This window comes from Macaca fascicularis, chromosome 2 (genome assembly GCF_037993035.2).
Source record: "Macaca fascicularis isolate 582-1 chromosome 2, T2T-MFA8v1.1".
Lineage (NCBI taxonomy): Eukaryota > Metazoa > Chordata > Mammalia > Primates > Cercopithecidae > Macaca > Macaca fascicularis.
Window position 1 is genome coordinate 24,429,031 of NC_088376.1, and position 21,934 is coordinate 24,450,964.

The 21,934-nt window shown below is 42.1% G+C and overlaps 2 protein-coding genes across 15 annotated transcripts in view; one reads left to right on the plus strand and one right to left on the minus strand.

Annotated features, from left to right (window-relative positions):
• Positions 1–2,298: 2,298 nt before the first annotated feature.
• Positions 2,299–5,942, minus strand: RPL15 (ribosomal protein L15). 8 transcript variants are annotated; one of them, XR_012430640.1, is made up of 6 exons: positions 5,795–5,942; positions 5,430–5,541; positions 5,064–5,245; positions 4,528–4,664; positions 2,553–3,917; positions 2,299–2,463 (listed from the first exon to the last, which is right to left on the minus strand). XR_012430640.1 is itself a non-coding variant. In XM_045387023.2 (5 exons), exons 3-5 carry the CDS (start codon positions 5,233–5,235, stop codon positions 3,612–3,614), a joined length of 615 nt encoding a protein of 204 aa, XP_045242958.1. In that variant the 5' UTR covers positions 5,236–5,245; positions 5,430–5,541; positions 5,822–5,942; the 3' UTR covers positions 2,299–3,611. The 8 variants fall into 8 exon arrangements, 5 of the variants coding, with proteins under 5 accessions (XP_045242958.1, XP_045242956.1, XP_005545700.1 ...); XR_012430639.1 differs by lacking the exon at positions 5,430–5,541 and having other exon boundaries at positions 5,917–5,942; XR_010584909.1 differs by lacking the exon at positions 5,430–5,541.
• Positions 5,943–6,130: 188 nt separating this feature from the next.
• Positions 6,131–21,934, plus strand: part of NKIRAS1 (NFKB inhibitor interacting Ras like 1) — a 29,318-nt gene continuing 13,514 nt past the window's right edge. Inside the window, exons 1-2 of one of the 7 annotated variants that reach the window (XM_065539855.2) lie at positions 6,131–6,273; positions 15,297–15,407. In XM_065539855.2, coding sequence (XP_065395927.1) covers positions 15,314–15,407 — 94 coding nt within the window. In that variant the 5' untranslated portion in view covers positions 6,131–6,273; positions 15,297–15,313. Of the gene's footprint in view, positions 6,274–6,367; positions 7,159–15,296; positions 15,408–21,934 lie in introns of those variants that run through there. The other 6 variants (XM_065539856.2, XM_065539852.2, XM_065539854.2 and 3 more) reach the window with 6 other exon arrangements.

Here is a 21,934-nt window from a genome sequence, read left to right on the forward strand (position 1 = left end):
TGGGCTACAAAAACAAAACTACGTCTCAAAAAAAAAAAAAAAGTTTTTCATGAGCTGATAAAGAATAAGCTCTGAGATACATAACTAAACAAACAAAAAAACAACAATGTGTATCATATCCTACAACTTGGAGGAAAAAAGGAAAAAATACATATGTAGGCCAGGCACAGTGGCTCACACCTGTAATCCCAGCACTTTGGGAAGCAGAGATGCGAAGATTGCTTGAGCCCAGGACTTTGAGATCAGCCTGAGCAACATGGTGAAACCCTGTTTCTACAAAAAATACAAAAATTAGCCTGGCATCGTGGTGTGCACCTGTGGTCCCAGCTACTCGAGAGGCTGAGGTGGGAGGATCGCTTGAGCCTAGGAGATCGAGGCTACAGTAAGCTGTGAACGCACCACTACACTCCAGCCTGCGCAACAGTGAGACCCTGTCTCAAAATAAAAAAATATTGTTAAACTGATTACATTGCCTCCAAGGACGGGAACTAGGAGGCAGAAGAGTTTGTACTGTAGCGCCTATACTTTTGAATTTTTAACATTAATGTATTATCTAACAAAAACTTTAAGTTGGCTGGGCACAGTGGCCAACTGTAATCCTGGCACTTTGGGAGGCCGAGGCGGGAGGATCACCTGAGGTCAGGAGTTTGAGACCATCTTGGCCAACATGGCCTACATGGTGAAACCCCGTCTCTACTAAAAATACAAAAATTAGCTGGGTGTGGTGGTGTGCACCTGTAGTCCCAGCTACTCAGGAGACTGAGGCGGGAGAATCACTTGAACCCGGGAGGTGGAGGTTGCAGTGAGCTGAGATCGTGCCACTGTACTCCAGCCTTGCGAGAGTGAGACTCCATCTCAAAAAAAAAAAAAAAAAAAAAAAAGAAAAAAAGAAAATAAACTTTAAGTGTATAGGATTTGAATTCAGTCTGTCACTGTATGACTTTAAGCAAGTTGCTTCATCTTTGTGTTTCCTCATTGGCAAAAAAGGATTAATACTAGTAACTGTACCTTTTGGGATTATAAGAAACCATTATTTTTTTGAGACAAGTTCTGGCTCTGTCACCCAGGATGGAGTGCAGTGGTGTGATTTCGGAGGCTACAGGTGTGCAACACCATGCCCGGCTAATTTATTTATTTTATGTGAGATGGGCTCTCACCATGTTGCTTAGGCTGGTCTCTAACTCATAATCTCAAGCCCACCTTGGTTTCCAAAAGTGTTGGGATTACAGGTGTGAGCCATCACGCCCAGCCAATTGTTGTTATTACTAAAGAAAATTTGGGCCCGGTGTGGTGGCTCATGCCTGTAATTCCAGCACTTTGGGAGGCCAAGGCAGGTGGATCACTTGAGGTCAGGAGTTCAAGACCAGTTTGGCCAACATGGTGAACCCCCGTCTCTACTAAAAATACAAAAGTTAGCTGGGCGTGGCGGTGTGTGCCTGTAGTCCTGGCTATTTGGGAAGCTGAGGCAGGAGAATCGCTCAAACCCAGGAGACAGAGGTTGCAGTGAGCCGTGATTGCCCCACTGCACTCACACCTGGGTGAGAGTGAGACTCCATCTGAAAAAAAAAAAACAAAACTGAATAATCAATGTTGCTGTGTGAATTATGTGCCATTACAGAAATAGTAAAGCAAATGGGAACAGCTTGTGAGGTGGTCAGGGCATAGCTAATAAAGTGATCCTTAATATTGGAATAAAGTTTTCCCATCATAAAGGTATTAGAAGTGTTTGGTGTATTTGAAGAACAGCAAGGAGCCTGGGGTGAGGACAGCAATAGGACATAAGGTCACACATAGAAAAGTGGAAAGATCATAAAAGCTATTGTGAGGACTTTTGATTTTTTTGCACAGGAGTGCCGTGATCAATTTAATAGAATCCCTTGGGCTACTGTGTGGAGATTAAACTGTAGGGTAGCAAGGACAGGAACAAGGTTTTCTTGTAGACAATGCTGACCTTTGGCCCGAACGCTTTCTCTTTCCCAAATTAGCCATGTGTAAGTTGTTCTTTGTTTTTAAATAGAGGTCTCACTATGCTGCCCAGGCTGGCCTCAACAAATCCTCCAGCCTGTCTCCCAAAGTGCTGGGATTACAGGCCTGAGCCACCGCACCCAGCTGAACAGTTTTAGATAAAAACTTAATTCATGCAATGATCAAAGAACTGAGATAGTAAGTACATTTTATGCTACCTCAAATTATGTTATTTCTACAATCACATTTTGATGCCTTTTTGCTGGCTAGGGTATTTGGTTTGCTTTAAAGTACATTAGCACTAGAAGATGACAAAAAATAACAGAAAGTCCATTTCTTTTAATAGACATTTATTCCTTTAGTTGAACAACTTCTACACAATAAAAATGTATGACTTAAGATCTTTTTTTGTGTGTGTGAAGAAATTTAGGTCTCAAGAACTTCTATGAACTTGCTGAGTACTTCCTGGAATTCAATTAACTGAGCCTTTTGAAACCCCTAGAGAAGATCAGAGAAAATTGGTTCAGAGAAACGAGCATTTAAAGTCAGTAAAGTCAGAATTTAGAATTGGGCAATTCCTTGTCTACCTTTTCTTTATACTCAAATCCACCCTGGGAAACAGTCTTGTCTCCTGGAAGACATGATAGAAACAGAAATGCAATGTGGTGGTGTACTCAAAGTGGGAGCACAAGTGATGGCCCAACTTTGTGGAATGGTAAGGATTTTTAGGGTAGTTTGGCCAAGAACAAGAGAAGTAACTGCACAAAACACATTCGGTTGCAAACCATGCGCTTATGACCTTTTCTGTAGCCTGTGGGAGTGCACAGAATGGGTAACCCAAGATGTTTTTAAGACTGACTGGACTAAGAATGAGGTACTTATAGCCAACTACTTTCCCCTCTAATGTGACTGAAAGGATTCATAATGATCACAATTAGCATTACGGTTATTTTAGGATTGACTTCTCACACTTGAAAGGTATTTATCTAACGGCCACTGGCTTACCAGCTTCCCACCCTAGCATTCATTGCTAGCTTACCAATCTTAAGGCTAATTTTATCTCACATTCAATTTCAAAACACACCAGTATTAATACCACTACCACGAATCATTGAATTACATGAAGCCACAGCACTGAACTAGGGAGCTTTCACCTTTTGTATGTGAATTTAAAATGGTACTATGAAGGCAGAAGCAATTTTCTTCAGGCTAACCCAGATTTTCTAAAGCCCAGTTAAAAAAGTCTGTACCTGTCAAACTAAAAAAATCCAGCCACTTGAAAGTAAACCAGCACAGCATTGCCATCACCAACAAAGCTGCAGGTTTCATCACATGCACCAGACAAATCTACAGGGCTAGTTTCAGTTCTCTTAAAGAATTTATTTTAAACCTATTATACCACAGTATGTTTTATACACTGACATACAACTCCCTAATAAGATAAAGACAAAAAAGTTTATCTTATTAGAAACAAGATACACCACCACTTATTGTCTTCAAACATTATTGCACTTTAACTTTCTTAATTTGACAAAGCATTCAAGAAACAATCTGCAGACTAGTTTTAACAGACAAATAACACCTGTAAGCAGACATGACTGTCCTAAATTGTTTATTAGGTATGAATTTTACAAACTTTACTTATATTAGCGGTAACGATGGAGCTGGAGAGTATTGCGCCTTCTCCAAGCTGCCCGGCGAGAACCACCAATAGTGTGGTGGAACTTATGGCCCTTTCCAAGGCCACGGCTCTTTCGGCCCGCAGATGTCAGCCCACGCATCTCCCTGTGCTTGTGGACTGGTTTGGTGATCCATTGGGTGTCAGGATTTCTTCTGATAGCTTTATGGAATGGATCAATGAGGATAACCTCAAAAAATTTGTATGTGGAATCTTCTCCAACCCAGTAAGAATTCAGGACTCTCAGAGCCCCACAGTGGCGTCCAGCTCGCTCCTAGAATAGGAAAAAAGGCCAAGGTCAGTCTCCCACATTGCCCATAGCAGCGAGTCAGAAAGAATTTTAATTCTCAACTCTAGTTCACCACCAGACAGGAGTCTTTTACTACTCAAGTATTTACGAAGCATTTCTCCCTAGACTATCACAAGTATAACGAGATAAAGTAAACTTGCTAAAACAACACACATAAATATAGACTGAAACACACCATTCCCTCTTAATACTCCAGTCCTTACTAATACCTGGGTAACAAAATTTAGGATTTGAGGACCTTATCTTTTTCCAATACAACTGAGAGCTCAGCAACGTTTAGCTTTAAAAATATCTAGTATATATTTTAGGCTGTGCAGGCCACATTTGGTCTCTTCTGCATATTCTTGCCTTTAAAGCTTAGGTTCCACAAGTACTTCCAGTATATACACACGCATTTGTAATAACGACTTACAAGTCTTTCAAGCAATTACTCTTTACCAAGATTAGTAAAAATCACAAACCCTATTTTATACACGAGACAGTTCACGTTAAGTACAATCAGAAGAGTTGCTTAAATGTCTCTCCCACCGTCCCCAGGCAGTATTCAATATAACTGCTACTCAAAACCATTTACCTCTGCAACGGACTGAAGGCTCCGAGCAAACTTTAGCTGGTTAACACCATGATGGACAGGCTTGCCATAAGTTGCACCCTTAGGAACTGGGCGTTTTCGGCCACCACGGCGAACACGAATCCTATATATAACGTAACCTACACACAAACACACACAAAATTAGTGATTTTATAGGAAGCCCATCAGGCTTAAGACTCAATGGCTTGTCATTAACACTCCACCAAAAATACTTCAACAGTAAGTTAATGCTATATAATGGAAAAAAATAAAACACATCCCAGTCTGTCAATGTACTTTAGGTTACTCACACAGGGAGACACACCGTTTGCTTTAGTCTGAACTCATCCAGATTTGCAACCTTTGACGCACTTGCCACTTTAGACAACAAGCGCATAAAGTAACTGACCAGTGTTGCTAGCTCTATTCTGCCAAAGCCCTATGAGAAGACACTGGGGCAGCAGTGTTTTCCTACCAGCTGGTTTCCAACTTTCCTGGAATATAATTTTATCCTAGAATCCAGGCAGTCGATCACGTACCTTGCTTGGCCTTGTAGCCCAGTCGGCGCGCTTTATCAGGCCGGGTGGGGCGGGGAGCCCTGTGGAGAGCAGAGAGCTGGCGGTACTGCCAGCAGCGGACCCTCAGAAGAAAGCGCATGACATCAGACTGCTTCTTTCTCCATAGCTCCTGAATGTACTTGTATGCACCCATCTTGGCTTACCTGTGAAATCAAACTGGGTATTAAATATCATCCGCTTGAAGTACAATAAGACGACCCTACTCGTCCATCTTAGTTCCCCAACAAGCACAAGGAAACCGCCGGGAATGAAAATGGCTCTGCACCAACTGCCGGGGACAGCTAGCCCAACCCCCACCAATGCGCCCACGGAGCCGCGTTCAGTCACCTCCGCAACCCCGGCGCGGTGCTCGGCACGTTTTGGTGGGGCGAATGAACAGAGCCAGAGGTGAGCACCAAGGGGGCGGGTGGCTGCGGCAGGCGGCGTCCCCAAGGGGAACCTGCAAGGAGATGCCGCTGACACAACAGGGCAACGTACTGCTGCGGCCGCCGAGGATTAACTCTCGAGGAAAATGCATCTACCCCACCCAACCAGCAGTCTCTCTTTAGGCTGCCTTGTCCCGGGCGCCCCATTCGTCAGCCCCACGCCTCCTCCAGGATCCGGGCCCAGCTCAAATTCGCGCCGCCATCACATCTTCGCTCAACCCGCCCCGGGGGCCGCCTCTCCACCCCCTCGCTGTCCCGCATCCTGACCAAACTCTGGCCGCACAGGAGAGAGACCTATCTCGGAGGACGCAGGGTCCCCGGGACTGGATGGTTGAAGAGGAAGACGATCAACGGCGGATGGAAGAGCAAAGATCTCCAACGCAGCCTACCTGATGGCTGCCGCCAGACGGAAAGGAAAGAGCTGTACTCCCACAATCCCTTTTGGGCTCCTCCCCCACCTCAGCCAACCTCTTTCCGGTGGAAAACTGCGGCCTCCCAGAGCCTCATGGGACATGTAGTTCCAGCATCGCGCCTGGTGGGCGGAGTTCTGCCGAGTGGGGCGCAGCCGCCCCTATTGTCCCGCCCCCTGCCCCGCAGGATTCCAGCCTGAGCGGCCGGGGTGCGAGAGTTGGCGGCGAGGCCTCGGTAAGCGAGCGTCGGTGACTGTCCCGCCGCGAGAAGAGGCAAGTTGGGGTCCAGGTTCCAAAGCCGGTGACCGCGTACCGCGGTGAGCCGCTGTCTTTGAGGTTAGAGGAGAGAACAGGTTTATTTCACGCACCGCCGGCTCTCTTCCCGCGTAGTCTCTGCGTCTCCGCGCTGCGCCGTCGCTCTCTGGCCCCCGCACGACGGGCTCAGAAATCTGGGCCCCAGCGCTGCGCTGTCCCTCTCTGGCCCCCGCACGACGGGCGCAGAAATCTGGGCCCCAGCGCTGCGCTGAGAGACCCCCCGACGCTTCGCCAGCCCCCCAGGGAGGCCTTCACGGAGTAGGGGCGTCGCGGGTGGGGGCGCTCGCTGTGTCCCTTCAGCTCCAGACTGCGTGAAGCTCCCGCAGGCCCCAGCTCCCAGGGGTTTTGTCCTAAAAAAGGGTCATGGACTGGGTGGATTGCGGGCGGCTTGGCGCTTTTTCTGCATACGGATTTCGTCCCAAAATTGCTAACATCAGAACCACAGTTTTTCAGAAAAGCAAATGTTTATTTGCCAAGACCTGTTTGGCAGGTGTGAATGTTTTAGGGAAGAAATGCCGAGAAAATGCTGGCATTTTGCGTTGCGGTTTTTTGTTTTTTTAAATTAAGAAATAGGTTACTGGCTTATTTTGCTTCTCCAGAATATTTTCATTTTTGATATAGTCATGTGGTTTTAATTTCCTTCCAGATTCTGCGTTCGAATGTGGCAAAAGCTTAAAAGAATCGTTATCTCTTAATCGTAGCGGTTTTGATTATCTTTTTTCCTGCGTCATATTTTTCTTTCTTTTTAAATCACAGCTTTACATTTTTAAGTGTCTCCATCTGGTACATTGATTGAGTCAACAAATATTTATTAAGTGTCTAATATGTGCCAGGCATAGTTGCTAGGGATGCAGCAGCAAACAACGCAGAAATTTTGGCCTTCTTGGAAACGGGCAGTAAGCAGAAGTAAGCTGTGTATTGGGTTTGGTGGTAAATGCTAAGGAAAAACGGTAAGGGGAGGGAAGTGATGAGGGAGTGTTAGGGGGTGGGGCTTGCAATTTGGGATGGAATGTCCAGGTTGTCTTTTAGAGAAGGTAACATTTAAGAAAGGACCTCAAGGATAGGAGTCTGGGAGTAAGAGTAGGGGTCTGATTCAGGCAGAGGGAAGAGTGCCAAGACTGGAGCATGCAAGGAGAATAGAGGAGCGGCAGGGAAGCAGTGTGGCTGAACTTCACAGTAGGAGAGAGTGGGAAATGATGTCAGAGAGGTGAAGGGTCTTACATGGACTTTGGATTTCATTGTAAGATTTTGAACAGAAGGATGACTTCGTATGGCGTACATTTTAAAAAGATAATTTGGATTGCTCCTTTTGAGGCTAAAGGGAGAGCAAAAATGGAAGCAGAGAGACTACTTAGGAAATTGTATTAGTCTTCCATTGCTCCTGTAACAAATTTCAGCAACTTTCTTGGTTGCTAACAATGCAAATTTACTGTCTTTTAGTCTGTAGATCAGACTAGGTCTGTAAATCTGTAAATCTCACTAGGCTAAAACCAAAGTGTCAGTAGGGTTGTGTTCTTTCTGGAGGTACTAGGGGAACATACGTTTATTCCTTGGCTTTTCCACCTTATGAAGCCTGCCTGAATTCCTTGGCTCTTGACTTCTTCCTTCATCTTCACAGCCAGCGAAACAGCATCTTCCAGTCACACCCTCTGCCCTCTCCAGCACTCCTGTGTCTGTCTTATAAAGACACTTGTGATTGCATTGGGCCCACCTAGATAATTCAGGACAATATCTTCATATGGAAGTTCTTAATTACACCCGAAAAATTCTTGTATGAGTATGTAAAGTAACATATTCACAGGTTTGGGGGATTACAGTGTCTGAGAGACCAGGTGAGAGAACGCGGTGCCTCACCCAGACCACTTCAGTAGTGATGAAAATGGTAAGCAGTGCAGCCCTGTATGTATTTCAACAGTGAGGATGACTGACTAAAAAGTTGAATGCGCTACTCTAGGTGCACTGCCTAGGGGCGTAGTCCAGCTCGGTAAGGAGCAGTAAAAATAAAATTTAAAAAGTTGGATGAATCATTTGGAAAAAAAATTCTAGTAGTGTGAATAATCACTGCTAATTTATCAATCAGATTTGCAGTTTTGTTTCTCAATTTGTAGTTTCTCAGTTAACAGTTTTACAAGATTTGGATTTGTGTTTCCAGTTGATTTTGAGATTCCTGAGGACAAGGGATGATTTCTGTTTTTGCCTCCTAGTTTGTCCCTGATAGCTGGCGTGATGGTAGGCCCTCACTAAATGTTTGGTAAATGAATAAAAGAATGGTAAGCTAGAATCTGCTTATTACATTTTATTTTGTGCAATATTGTGTGCAAAACCTGTTGAATATATTTTTATGTATGCAAATATATTCATATATAGATAAGTGAAAGTATTCCACACCATACATAATGTTGACATAAGTAAATACACAGTGTAGGTGGTTTCCCCACATGACAGTATTTTTAGAGATTTATGACATCTCTCCAGTGATGTTAACAGTGTTTTGGTATTGTTTTTCTGGTTGCGTCAGAAAGTTGTGTTTTACTTGTAACAGTAGAATGACCCACTTACATAGACGAACAGAAGCACCAGCAGTTTTGGGGAGCTGTTTCTGATGGCTTTTCAAAGAGAATGTTGACAAAGCATTTCACAGGAATGGACCAGGTCACATATTTATTCTGGTTTTTTTTTTTTTTTTTGTAGCCTCAAGTTGGAGAGAGGAAGTTGTATTTATTCTCTAGCAACGTTATTGATTAGCCTGGAAAATAAAGCAATAAGTATTTAAGACTGCCCTGGATCTTGCCTATTAAGCACGTTCTCTTAGTAATTTACATCAGATGAGGTATAGTAGGTCACAGATTGAATTTTATTGCCCAGTTTCTTAGGGTAGGGATGTGACAAGTAGCTGTAACTACTGTTTTTTGTGTTCACCTCAGTGTTGGTGTGTTCTCTGGATAAGCAACTTCTAATATCATAGCATCACAGTGTTGAAAGGAACCTAAAGGTGATCCATGTACTACAGAGCCTTTCAAATTCTTGAAACCTAGATTTAAGTAAGAGGCTTGGTTACCCCAGGATCGGTTCATGGGATTCAGTGCCCATTCAGCGTACTGCAGATGACCACCTTTGTATATTTCACAGGAAGTGGTGTGCATTTATTGTGTTTAGGAATTATTATAAGTGCTTTAAGAACCAAACTTTTAGTAGTTTTTATTTGTAAATCTGAAAATATCTAAGCATGAGAACCAGTTATTTGTAATGTGAGTTCCTGCCATAGTGATCATATATAGAAAATATTTTTGTTTATGTGCTATTTATTCAAAATGTTAATTATTTTTTAAAGAATTCTTAGCTTTGTAATTGATGGTAGCAAGGCACTCATTTGCTTTATGTAGTAGTATTGTTTCCTATTTGGAAGGCAACCAGGAACCTACAGTATTCAGCCATGCTTTGATTAATCACACTTATCTTTTCATCTTTGTTTCCTTCCAAAAAATGCTTAAAATCCTTAGCTAGTGTTTTGAGCTACCTTTATTCAGTTACTTTTACTGTTTGCCCATGATGACTTCTTTGGTGATATCAAAGTGAACTCCCCAATTTATTAATATACACACACAATACAAAACAATGTATAATTTTTAGCAAACGTTGTCTGTTAATTCTGTTATCCCGATAATTATATTATCCTGATAATCATCAATGAGTGATCAAAGTACATTTGTAGTGTACTACTTTCTTTTTTTTTTTTGAGACGGAGTCTTGCTCTGTCTCCCAGGCTGGACTGCAGTGGCGTGATCTCGGCTCATTGCAAGCCCCGCCTAATTTTTTGTATTTTTGGTAGAGACAGGGTTTCACCATGTTAGCCAGGATGGTCTCGATCTCCTGACCTCGTGATCCACCTGCCTCAGCCTCCCAAAGTGCTGGGATAACAGGCGTGAGCCACCGCCCGCGGCCTGCAGTGTGCTACTTTTAAAGCAGATATAGTAACATTACTTCCAAAGGTACTTGGAAAGCTTGATATCTGAATGTCTCAGGTTTCTGTTGGTGTCAGATTTTTCCAGTTTGCTGTAGTCCCCAGCACTCATATTTGCCTCTTTTTTACAGAGGGCCTGTTGCTGTTAATCATTGGGCGTTTTTTTCCTTATAGCTGCCCGCTTCACTCAGCTACAGTATATGCCTGCCCTTTTGAGTTTATGCGTATATAAACTCAAAGAGACAGGGTCCCGATGTGGGGCCCAGGCCAGTCTCGAACTCCTGGCTCAAGCAGTCCACCCACCTTGGCCTTCCAAAGCGTAGAGATTACAGACGTGAGCCACTGCACCTGGCCTCTTTTGAGTGTTTTTGAAGATTGGCATAATGTGTGGATAAAGGCGTATTTTTTCAGTTGAACAGGAAAGGGAGAGTAGTAAAAATTGATACTTAGAAATTCCACTGAGGGTAAGAGATTTTCAGAGAAATAGAAATAACAATAGAGAAATTTGGATTTAAATTCCAACAGTAGCCTTTTCTGACAGAATTATGCTGTGCTGTCATCATTTGTCCCATCCTCTAGGAGTTTATTTCTTTTTCAAACTCTTCTCATGTGCCTACATGGCAGTTTCTTTTAAAATTTAGCTATTATTAAAAAAAATCTTCCTAAACAAAGATACAGTGGTATCATAACTTGTAAAGAAATCACAATAGGCAGAGAGGAGAGTCCTTTGATCAATGAAGTGACATTAAATTTATCATAAATTCAGAGGTATCTGTAGAAAACCTTTTAAAATAGGCTGTTGTTGCAGATGAAGGAAATACCATACATACCGTAGATGATCAGTGTTACATAATGCTCTGCCCTTATAAATAAAGGCTAAGAATTTTTCTATTAAAGTTAGGTTGAAAATATATAAAGAAAAGAAAGTCCCCTAAAAAAAGTGGTTCTCATGGAAGCCAGTGGTTAATATTCTCAGAAGATTTAGAATCTGAAGCATGCCACCAAGGAAATAATGGTTGTATTATGTAAGTGATGGCTAGTTGTCTATTGGTAAAGTGCAGTGTACTACTCTGAAAATAAATACTGTGTTATTACTATGCTACAAAAATGGCAGCATTAAAATTTTTTATATGAGATTAGTGTTGTGGGTGATTTGGGTCATAAAAAAATTACAGATTGAGGAGATACAGTAGAGAAGACTTGAAATTTATTTGTGGCGTAATGTTTCCAGTGTTAGTAGAAGACAGTGTTGCTGTGCAACACACATGTGTGCAAGTACAACTACTATACTGCCACCATTAAGATATATTCTGCACTTTGGGAGGCTGAGGCCAGCGGATCACTTGAGGTCAGGAGTTCAAGACCAGCTTGGCCAATGTGGTGAAATCCCATCTCTACTAAAAATACAAAAATTAGCCAGCTGTGGTGGCATGTGCCTGTAATCCCAGCTACTTGGGAGGTTGAGGCAGGAGAATCGCTTGAACTCAGGAGGCGGAGGTTGCAGTGAGCCGAGACTGTGCCACTACACTTCAGCCTAGGTGACATACACACACACACACACACACACACACACACACAGATATATTCTGTAGTTGATGTGGTGAACAGAGGAGGATCCCTTCAATCCAGGTGTTCTAGGTGGTAGTGTACTGTGATTATACCTGTGAATAGCCACTGCACTCCAGCCTGGGCCACGTAGCAAGATCTGGTCTCTAAAAAACATGTGCGTTCCGTGTTGGGTTTTTATTGTCACAATCCAGTGAGCACGTGAGTGCAGATAGATACCTAGCATCCCTTTTGTCAGAATGCTTATTTGAACTTTCTTTTCTTTTTTTGTTTTTTTGAGACGGAGTCTCTGTCACCCAGGCTGGAGCGCAGTGGCGCCATCCCGGCTCACTGCAACCTCCGCCTCCCAGGTTCAAGCAATTCTCCTGCCTCAACCTCCCAAGTAGCTGGGATTACAGGTGCCCACCACCACACTGGCTAATTTTTTGTATTTTTAGTAGAGACAGGTTTTCACCATGTTGTCCAGGCTGGTCTTGAACTCCTCACCTCAAATGATCTACCCAACGTGGCCTCCCAAAGTGCTGGGATTATAGGCGTGAGCCACTGCACCTGGCCATGAAGTTTATTGTTAGAGCTCTTTTTGTTTGTTTTTATTTTTATTTTTTTTTGAGACAGAGTTTCACTCTTGCTGCCCAAGTTGGAGTGTAGTGGCGTGATTTCGGCTCACTGAAATCTCTGCCTCCCGAGTTCAAGTGATTCTCCTGCCTCAGCCTCTCCAGTAGCTGGGATTACAGGCGCCCACCACCACATTCGGCTGTTTTTTGTATTTTTAATAGAGGTGGGGTTTCATCATGTTGGCCAGGATGGTCTCCAACTCCTGACCTCAGGTGATCCACCCAACTCGGCCTCCCAAAGTGCTGGGATTACAGGCGTGAGCCACCATGACTGGCGTTACAGTTGTTTTTGACTGCAAGGAGTTATAGTGTCCCTTTTAGCCAGGTTTATAGCATGGTCACTTGTAGGTGAGCAGAGAATTAGGGGAAAGAAGGAGGTAGTGGGAGATGACAAACAGCAATGTAGAAATTTGAATTCTTTGTCTGTTGTATTTAATGACCCCTTTTAACTTTCTGCCTTGACTTCTGGTACCTTGCCTTCTGGAAAGAAAAGCCTTGAGGAAAATTGAAGGAAATGTCACCTTACCTTGTTCTTACTTAGATATAAGTTGAGAAGCTAGGAGAGGTTAATTTTCCTTTTCTTTCCAGTTTTAAGTGCATGGGCAGTTTTTCTTTTTTTTTTTAAATTTTAAAATTATACTTTAAGTTCTAGGGTACACGTGCACAACGTGCAGGTTTGTTACATATGTATACATGGGCCATGTTGGTGTGCTGCACCCATTAACTCATCATTTACATTAGGTGTATCTCCTAATGCTATCCCTCCCCGCTCCCCTGACCCCACAACAGGCCTCGGTGTGTGATGTTCCCCACCCTGTGTCCAAGTGATCTCATTATTCAGTTCTCACCGATGAGTGAGAACATGCGGTGTTTGGTTTTCTCTCTTTGCGATAGTTAGCTCAGAATGATGGTTTCCAGCTTCATCCATGTCCCTACAAAGGACATGAACTCATTGTTATGGCTGCATAGAATTCCATGGTGTATGTGTGCCACATTTTCTTAATCTAGTCTGTCATTGATGGACATTTGGGTTGGTTCCAAGTCTTTCCTCTTGTGAATAGTGCCGCAGTAAACATATGTGTGCATGTGTCTTTATAGCAGCATGATTTATAATCCTTTGGGTATATACCCAGTAATGGGATGGCTGGGTCAAATGGTATTTCTAGTACTAGATCCTTGAGGAATCGCCACACTGTCTTCCACAATGGCTGAACTAGTTTACAGTCCCACCAACAGTGTAAAAGCATTCCTATTTCTCCACGTCCTCTCCAACACCTGTTGTTTCCTGACTTTTTAATGATTGCCATTCTAACTGGTGTGAGATGGTATCTCATTGTGGTTTTGATTTACATTTCTCTGATGGCCAGTGATGATGAGCATTTTTTCATGTGTCTGTTGGCTGCATAAATGTCTTCTTTTGACAAGTGTCTGTTCATATCCTTCGCCCACTTTTTGATGGGTTTGGTTTTTTTCTTGTAAATTTGTTTGAGTTCTTTGTAGGTTCTGGATATTAGCCCTTTGTCAGATGAGTGGATTGCAAAAATTTTCTCCCATTCTGTATGTTGCCTGTTCACTCTGATGGTAGTTTCTTTTGCTGCGCAGAAGCTCTTTAGTTTAATTAGATCCCATTTGTCTATTTTGGCTTTTATTGCCATTGCTTTTGGTGTTTTAGTCATGAAGTCCTGTGCATGGGCAATTTTGCTAGTGTTGTCTATTCTTCCTCAAAAAGAAGTATGACTAAGAAGGCCCACATGACAGGCGCAGTAGCTTATGCCTGTAATCACAGCACTTTGGGAGGCCGAGGCAGGCGGATAATTTGAGATCAGGAGTTTGAGACCATCCTGGCCAACATAGTGAAACCCCGTCTCTACTAAAAATACAAAAATTTCACCGGGCATGGTGGCAGGTGCCTGTAATCCCAGCTACTCGAGAGATTGAGGCAGGAGAATCGCTTGCCCTCAGGAAGCAGAGGTTGCAGTGTACTGAGATCTCTCCACTGCACTCCAGCCTGAGTGACAGAACTACCCTCCATCTCAAAAAAAAAAAACAAAACCACGTGACTATCAAAATCCAGTTTCTTCTCTTCCTGAGAAAAGACTGACATAAACATTCATGTTTCTTTGAAAAATCATGTCCATTTTCTAAAAATTTTATCCTCATGCCTCCTTAAATTTTTACTTAAATGTTTATTTTTCCAGGTAAATATTAATGAGTAGGCAGTCTCTTTCAAGGATTTAAGAGTCTGTTGGATTCCTATAGACTTAATCAGTATTGAAATATTCTTCATATAAAATATATTTATTCTTTTTGAAAACAAAGATGTATTCATATCTATCCATGTATTTTATTTATTTATTTATTTATTGTTGTTGAGACAGAGTCTGGCTCTTTCACCCAGGCTGGAGTGAAGTGGTGCAATCTCGGCTCAGTGCAACCTCCGCCCCCCGGGTTCAAGCGATTCTCCTGCCTCAGCCTACTGAGTAGCTGGGACTACAGGCATGTGCCATCATGCCTGGCTAATTTTTGTATTTTTAGTAGAGACGGGGTTTCACCATGTTGGCCAGGCTGGTCCCGAATTCTTGACCTCAGGTGATCCACCCGCCTCAGCCTCCCAAAGTGGTAGGATTACAGGCATGAGCCACTGTGCCCAGCCTGAAGTCTTATATTTATCTATATTGTCTCTGTCAGATATATAAGAAACTGATAATGCTTATTGCTCTAAGGGAGCAAATGGGAGACTGGGGAATGGGGTTTGGAAGGCTATACCTTATTCTGTATCTCCTTTACTGTATTTGAAAATTTCCCCTGTGCATGTGTTACATATTAAATTGAAATACTGAAATAAAAAGAAATGGTTAGTTTCAGCAGTATACAATTTAAAAGACCTTCTGTTCTCTCCACAGTGATATCCTGAGAGAAGATGGGAAAGGGCTGCAAGGTTGTGGTTTGTGGATTGCTATCTGTGGGGAAAACTGCAATTTTGGAGCAGCTCCTTTATGGAAATCATACTATTGGTAAGATTGTTTTTCTCTAGTTTGTCTCTAGGTTCTGGGAGCTGTCAGGGGTCTTTTGTTGGTCATGCTAAAGATGGTTGATAGTACATAAAGGGGAGATATAATCCAGAGGGACCAAAAGAGATTAAGAGGGAGGAAAAGAAGAGGGAAAAAAGTCTTGATGTTGTTGAAATTCAAGAGTGCCTGCTGTAAGTTATCACAGGTAAGGAAAGAAATGGCCAATATAGACAGATCAATATGGAGATATTTTGTATATATGTGATTTCCTGTGTATTTACATAATGAATGGTGGTCTACAACTCATAGAAACACTGATTTAAGAAAACATGACTTTCCACTGGGCGTGGTGGCGCAGGCCTGTAATCCCAGCACTTTGGGAGGCTGAGGCAGGTGGATCACCTGAGGTCAGGAGTTCAAGAACAGCGTGGCCAACATGGTGACACTCATCTCTAGTAAAAATACAACATTAGCCAGACATAGTAGCAGATGCCTGTAATCCTGCTACTTGTGGGGCTGAGGCAGGAGAATCTCTTGAACCTGGGAGGACAAGGTTGCAGTGAGCCAAGATGGTGTTACTGCACTCCAGCCTGGGCTACAGAGCGAGACTGTCTCAAAAAAAAAAAAAAAAAAAAAAAAAAAAGGCCAAGCTCGATGGCTTACGCCTGTAATCCAAGCACTTTGGGAGGCTGAGGCAGGCGGATCATGAGGTCAAGAGATCAAGACCATCCTGGCCAACATGGTGAAACCCTGTCTCTACTAAAAATACAAAAATTAGCTGAGTGTAGTGGTGCACGCCTGTAGTCCCAGTTACTTAGGAGGCTGAGATAGGAGAATCACTTGAACACGAGAGGCAGAGGTTGCGGTGAGCCGAGATTGCACCACTGCGCTCCAGCCTGGTGACAGAGCAAGACTCCATCTCAAAGAAAAAAAAAAACAACACACGACTTCCCAGAGCTGCTGTATATAGATTTTTAAAAATGGAAGAAACAGCCGTTTAGTGAGTATGACTTCATTTTGTTAATTGGACTACCTCATTCATTTATTCATTTATTGAGTCAAATAATTCTTTATTAGTATTTGCTGTATGATACATGTAATCAGGCCTTGGGTTACAGAGGTGAAGATACCATCTCTGGAGGTCATGCTTAGTAAGGAAGATAGATATTACAGGTTAAAGTGAAGTGATGTTTGTGTTAGATAAGTAAATAGAGATCATCAGAGCATTTATTTCTGGCAAGTAACTTAAGCACATTTCCCTTTTTCTGAGATGGAGTCTCACTCTGTCTCCCAGACTTGAGTGCAGTGGTACAATCTTGGCTCACTGCAACTTCTGCCTCCCAGGTTCAACCAATTCTCCTGTCTCAGCCTCCCGAGTAGCTGGACTACAGGTGCATGCCACCACGTCTGGCTAATTTTTGTATTCTTTTTTTTTTTTTTTTAGTGGAGACGGGGTTTCACCATGTTGGCCAGGCTGGTTTCGAACTCCTGACCTCAAGTGATCCGCCCACCTTGGCCTCCCAAAGTGCTGGGATTACAGGCGTGAGCCACTGCACCTGGCCCACCACACCTGGCCCACATTTCCATTTTTCATTAACCATTTCGATGTACTCTGCTTCTCTTCTATTTTTCTAAAATAATGTTTAACAATTGTGGTTAAATTCATTATGTAGTGTTTATTATAATACCTATATCAGTAGTTCTCAAATTTTTTGGTTTTAGACTCCGTTTGTCCTGCGAAAACTTGCTGAGGAGCCCAAACAGCTTTTGTTTATGTGGGCTATATCTTCCAACATTTACTGTATTAGAAATTAAAACTGGCCAGGCGTGATGGCTCAGTTTGGTAATCTCAGGACTTTGGGAGGCCAAGGTGGGAAGATCTCTTGGTCTCAGGAGTTTGAGACTAGCCTGAGACCTCATCTCCACTAAAAACAAAACAGAAAGAAAGAAAAAAGAAAAAAAAGAAAGGAATTAGCCAGGTGGCCATGGTGGCATGCGCCTGTGGTCCCAGTTACTTGAGATGCTGGGGTGGGAGAATCACATGGGAGGTGGAGGCTGCAGTGAGCCTTGAACACACCACTGCATTCCAGTTTAGGAGACCCTGTCTCAAAAAAGGAAAAAAAAGGAAAATGAAGACATTTGTAAACTACTTAATTTTTCTAAATGACACTAATAAACTCATTATATTCTAGAATAACTTTATGAAAAATTTTATTTTCAAAATAGAAAGCTGGCATTGATTTACTTTTTAGAAAATCTTTTCTGATGTCCAACTTAATAGAAGGCAATTATCATATCTATTAATACTTGCCTTTGTAATTAATCTGTTGTGTTGAGGAGTTTTAGTTGAAATATATGAAGAAAATCCAGCCGCACACAGATGTGGAGTTGGAAAAGGTAGGAGGAATACTTTAATAGCCTTTTCAGGTAATTATGGATATTTTTCTTTGGTATTTCACTAAAACTCAACGAGTGATGGTTACTTAAAGGTTATTGCAGTGTAGAATCTGAAATCATATTTGTGAAGCTTTTTACTCTACTAAATTGAAATCTCATTGATTGGTCCTGCATTTTAAATGGATCTTTCACCCAAGCAGAGTTTTTTAGCATCATGAATTGGTCATTTGGGAAATTTTGGTTCACCGAGTTAAGCAAATCTTCCATATCACTTTTGTTAATATCACTACCAATTTCATCAGTATTGGGAATCTATCAAGTTCATGATGATGGATACAATTCTGATTTTTGCCGGAAAGCTCAAATTTTATTGACAACAAATACTGTTATAGTTACTTTCCTTGAAATGCTAGGCTTCCTTTATTAATTTTTGAGAAAATGTTTGTCACGTGTCATAAATACATAGTTTTTCTGTCATTTGTTATTTTTAAAAGTGACAGCTAGTTCAGCTTGCAATTCAAAACACACAAGAGATTTTCCTCGAGACAGTTACTGTAATTGTATGCTGAAATGCTTTATGCATAGTTCCCATTTAATCCCATAGAATATTGAAAAGATATATACTCAATGCTTGAGGTTTAATAAAATTAGTGATTTTTATTGCTTCATTAAGGACATTCTTAAGTAAAACTGGCTTTTTAACGTTTTAACCGCAAGCACAAGATGAAGAGAGGATCTAATGGCGACTATACATTTAATGCCACTGACTTGATTTGCACTAAGGTACCGGCAGTTTTACCCACCATTGCTTTTCTACATCAGTACAGATGTCAACACAGTGGAAAATGCAAATGTCTTAGTATTATTATGAATATAGTTTTGCCCATGTGGATCCCCTGAAAGGAGACCTCATGAGATCTGCAGACCACAGTTGGGGAGCTGCTGGCATATATAAATACAGTATAATTGACCCTTCAACAGTGCGGGGGTTACGGGTGCCAACACCGCCCCCCCAGTCAGTTGAAAACCTGCATATAATTTTTGACTCCCCAGAAACTTAACTACTAATAGCTTACTGTTGACCAGAAGCCTTAAACCTGATAACATAAACAGTTGATTGCCATGTTTTATATGTTGTGTTATATACTGTACTCTTAACAATAAAGTAAGCTAGAGTTAAGAAAATGTTATTAAAATCATAAGGAAGAAGCTGGGCATGGTGGCTCACGCCTGTAATCCCAGCACTTTGGGAGGCTGAGGCAGGCAGATCACTTGAAGTCAGGAGATCAAGACCAGCATGGCCAACATGGCAAAACCCCATCTCTACTAAAAATATAAAAATTAGGCAGGCATGGTGGCATGTGCTTGTAATCTCAGCTACCTGGGAGGCTGAGTCATGAGAATCTCTTGAACCCGGGAGGCAGAGTTTGTCGTGAGCCGAGATCACACCACTGCACTCTAGCCTGGGCAACAGAGCGAGACTCTCAATAAAAACAAAAAACAAAAAACCTGATTTAAAAAATAAAGGTTGTTTTGAAATGTATAAGAGATTACCATTATTTAAATTTGAAAAGAAGAATGTAAGTGAAAAATAGCCACTGCAAAGGATGTAAGACCCTCTCTTTGATGATAATGCCTATAAAATAAAATCAGTGTCTCCCAGGCTGGAGTATAGTGGTGCGATCTTGGCTCACTGCAACCTCCACCGCCTGGATTCAAGCGATTCTCCATCTCAAAAAAAAAAAAAAAAAAAATCATAAGGAAGAGAACATATATTTACTATTTCGTAACTGGAAGTGGTGCATCGTAAAGGTCTTCATCCTCATTGTTTTTATGTGGAGTAGACTGAGGAGAAGGAGGAGGGTTTGGTCTTGCTGTCAAGTGGCAGAGGAGAAAGAAAATCCACATGTGAGACATGTGAAGTTCAAACCTGTGTTGTGTAAGGCTCAGCTGTATTCTCAGTTAAGCAGTTTAGTATACTGTGATCCTTTTTTTGTTGTTGTTTTCATGGAAACGAATACTTTATTTGTCATTTCTTTAGTTTTGTTTATACCTTTTGCTGGTTCTTTCCACGTAGTCCAGATGTTTCTCAGTTCTCCATGAGGTCAGCTCCATCAGATAATCTGTTTTGTTCTTGGCTGTGTCCTTCCAGGAGCTCTGTGTTCTTTTATCTACTGTGCCACCATGATCATGGAACTTCCCCTTTGTTTCTCCCTGTGATTTTTTTTTTTTTTTTTTTTGAGACGGAGTCTCGCTCTGTCACCCAGGCTGGAGTGCAGTGGCACGATCTCGGCTCACTGCAACCTCCGCCTCCTAGTTTCAAGTGATTCTCCTGCCTCAGCCTCCCAAGTAGCTGGGATTACAGGCATGCACCACCACGCCTGGCTAATTTTTTTATTTTTAGTAGAGACAGGGTTTCACCATGTTGCCCAGGCTGGTGTCGAACTCCTGGCCTCAAGCAATCTGCCCACCTCGGCCTCCCAAAATACTAGAATTACAGGCGTGAGCCACTGCAGCTGGCCTCTCCCTGGTTTTGACTTCCTGTTTCCTAGATCTCTTGTCATCTTCTTTTGGCTTATACCTTTTTTTTTTTTTTTTGAAACACATTTTCCAGTACTTTTCTGGGGTTGAAAAGGTTGTACAGTAGAACAGAACGTTCAGTGATGGCGGCCTTCAACCTGCCCTCTGCCTGGCACCTAGTTGTGAAGCTGGGGCTTCCAAATTGAGATATTTACTAATTGTGCTTGTGATTTCCTTTGCTTCATATCTGTGTTAGGTTCTGTTTCTTTCTGTTTCTATGATTACATGTTAACTGTTATGGAGGGTCTTCTCAAATAGTTTTCTGAGAAAATATACGTGATACATTTTTTGAGGCTTTGTATGTTTGAAACTGTCTTTATTTTGCACTAACATTTGAATTGTAATTTTGATGGGTATAGAACTCTAGGTCAAAAATAATATCCTTTCAGAATTTTGAAAGCATTGCATATATGATTTAATCAAGGTGCTGGAGAGGATGTGGAGAAATAGGAACACTTTTACACTGTTGGTGGGATTGTAAACTAGTTCAACCATTATGGAAAACAGTATGGCGATTCTTCAAGGATCTAGAACTAGATGTACCATATGACCCAGCCATCCCATTACTGGGTATATACCCAAAGGATTGTAAATCATGCTGCTATAAAGACACATGCACACGTATGTTTATTGCGGCACTATTCACAATAGCAAAGACTTGGAATCAACCCAAATGTCCATCAGTGATAGACTGGATTAAGAAAATGTGGCACATATACACCATGGAATACTATGCAGCCATAAAAAAGGATGAGTTCGTGTCCTTTGTAGGGACATGGATGCAGCTGGAAACCATCATTCTTAGCAAACTATCACAAGAACAGAAAACCAAACACCGCATGTTCTCACTTATAGGTGGGAACTGATCAGTGAGATCACTTGGACTCGGGAAGGGGAACATCACACACCGGGGCCTATCATGGGGAGGGGGGAGGGGGGAGAGGGGAGGGATTGCATTGGGAGTTATACCTGATGTAAATGACGAGTTGATGGGTGCTGACGAGTTGATGGGTGCAACACAGCAACATGGCACAAGTATACATATGTAACAAACCTGCACGTTATGCACATGTACCCTAGAACTTAAAGTATAATAATAATAAAAAATTAAAAAATAATAATTATAAGACAAACCTTCACAAACTCTCCACATGGATCAAAAAGTACAACATTGAGGACAGGCCAGTGGCTCTCTTGTGTTCCTCTGTCCAGTTGCAACTCATTCCTTCTCTTGACTTTTAGTTAATCATTCTTTTTATTTTTAATTGCCACATATGTGTGTATCACTAAATGGTATAGTTTATTTTTGCCCTATGGATTTTATATGAATTAATCCATGTTTGGCTTCTTTTATTCAACATTGTATTTGTAAGACACATCAGGCCAGGCACGGTGGCTCACCACTGGAATCCCAACACTTTGGGAGGCCGAGGTGGGAAGATCACTTGATCCCAAGAGTTTGATATCAGCCTGGGCAACATCAGGAGACCCCATCTCTATTTAGAAAAAAATAAATAAAAGATTCATCCTTTTTTGCCATAGCTGTGGTTCTT

Excerpts from the sequence above, each read along its gene's own strand:
- RPL15 (XM_005545643.4), bottom strand. The coding sequence starts at position 5,235 with ATGGGTGCATACAAGTACATTCAGGAGCTATGGAGAAAGAAGCAGTCT. Across the intron at positions 4,665-5,063 it reads GGGCTACAAGGCCAAGCAAG|GTTACGTTATATATAGGATT; the intron begins GTACGTGATCGA and ends GTTTGTGTGTAG. Across the intron at positions 3,918-4,527 it reads GCCTTCAGTCCGTTGCAGAG|GAGCGAGCTGGACGCCACTG; the intron begins GTAAATGGTTTT and ends TTCCTATTCTAG.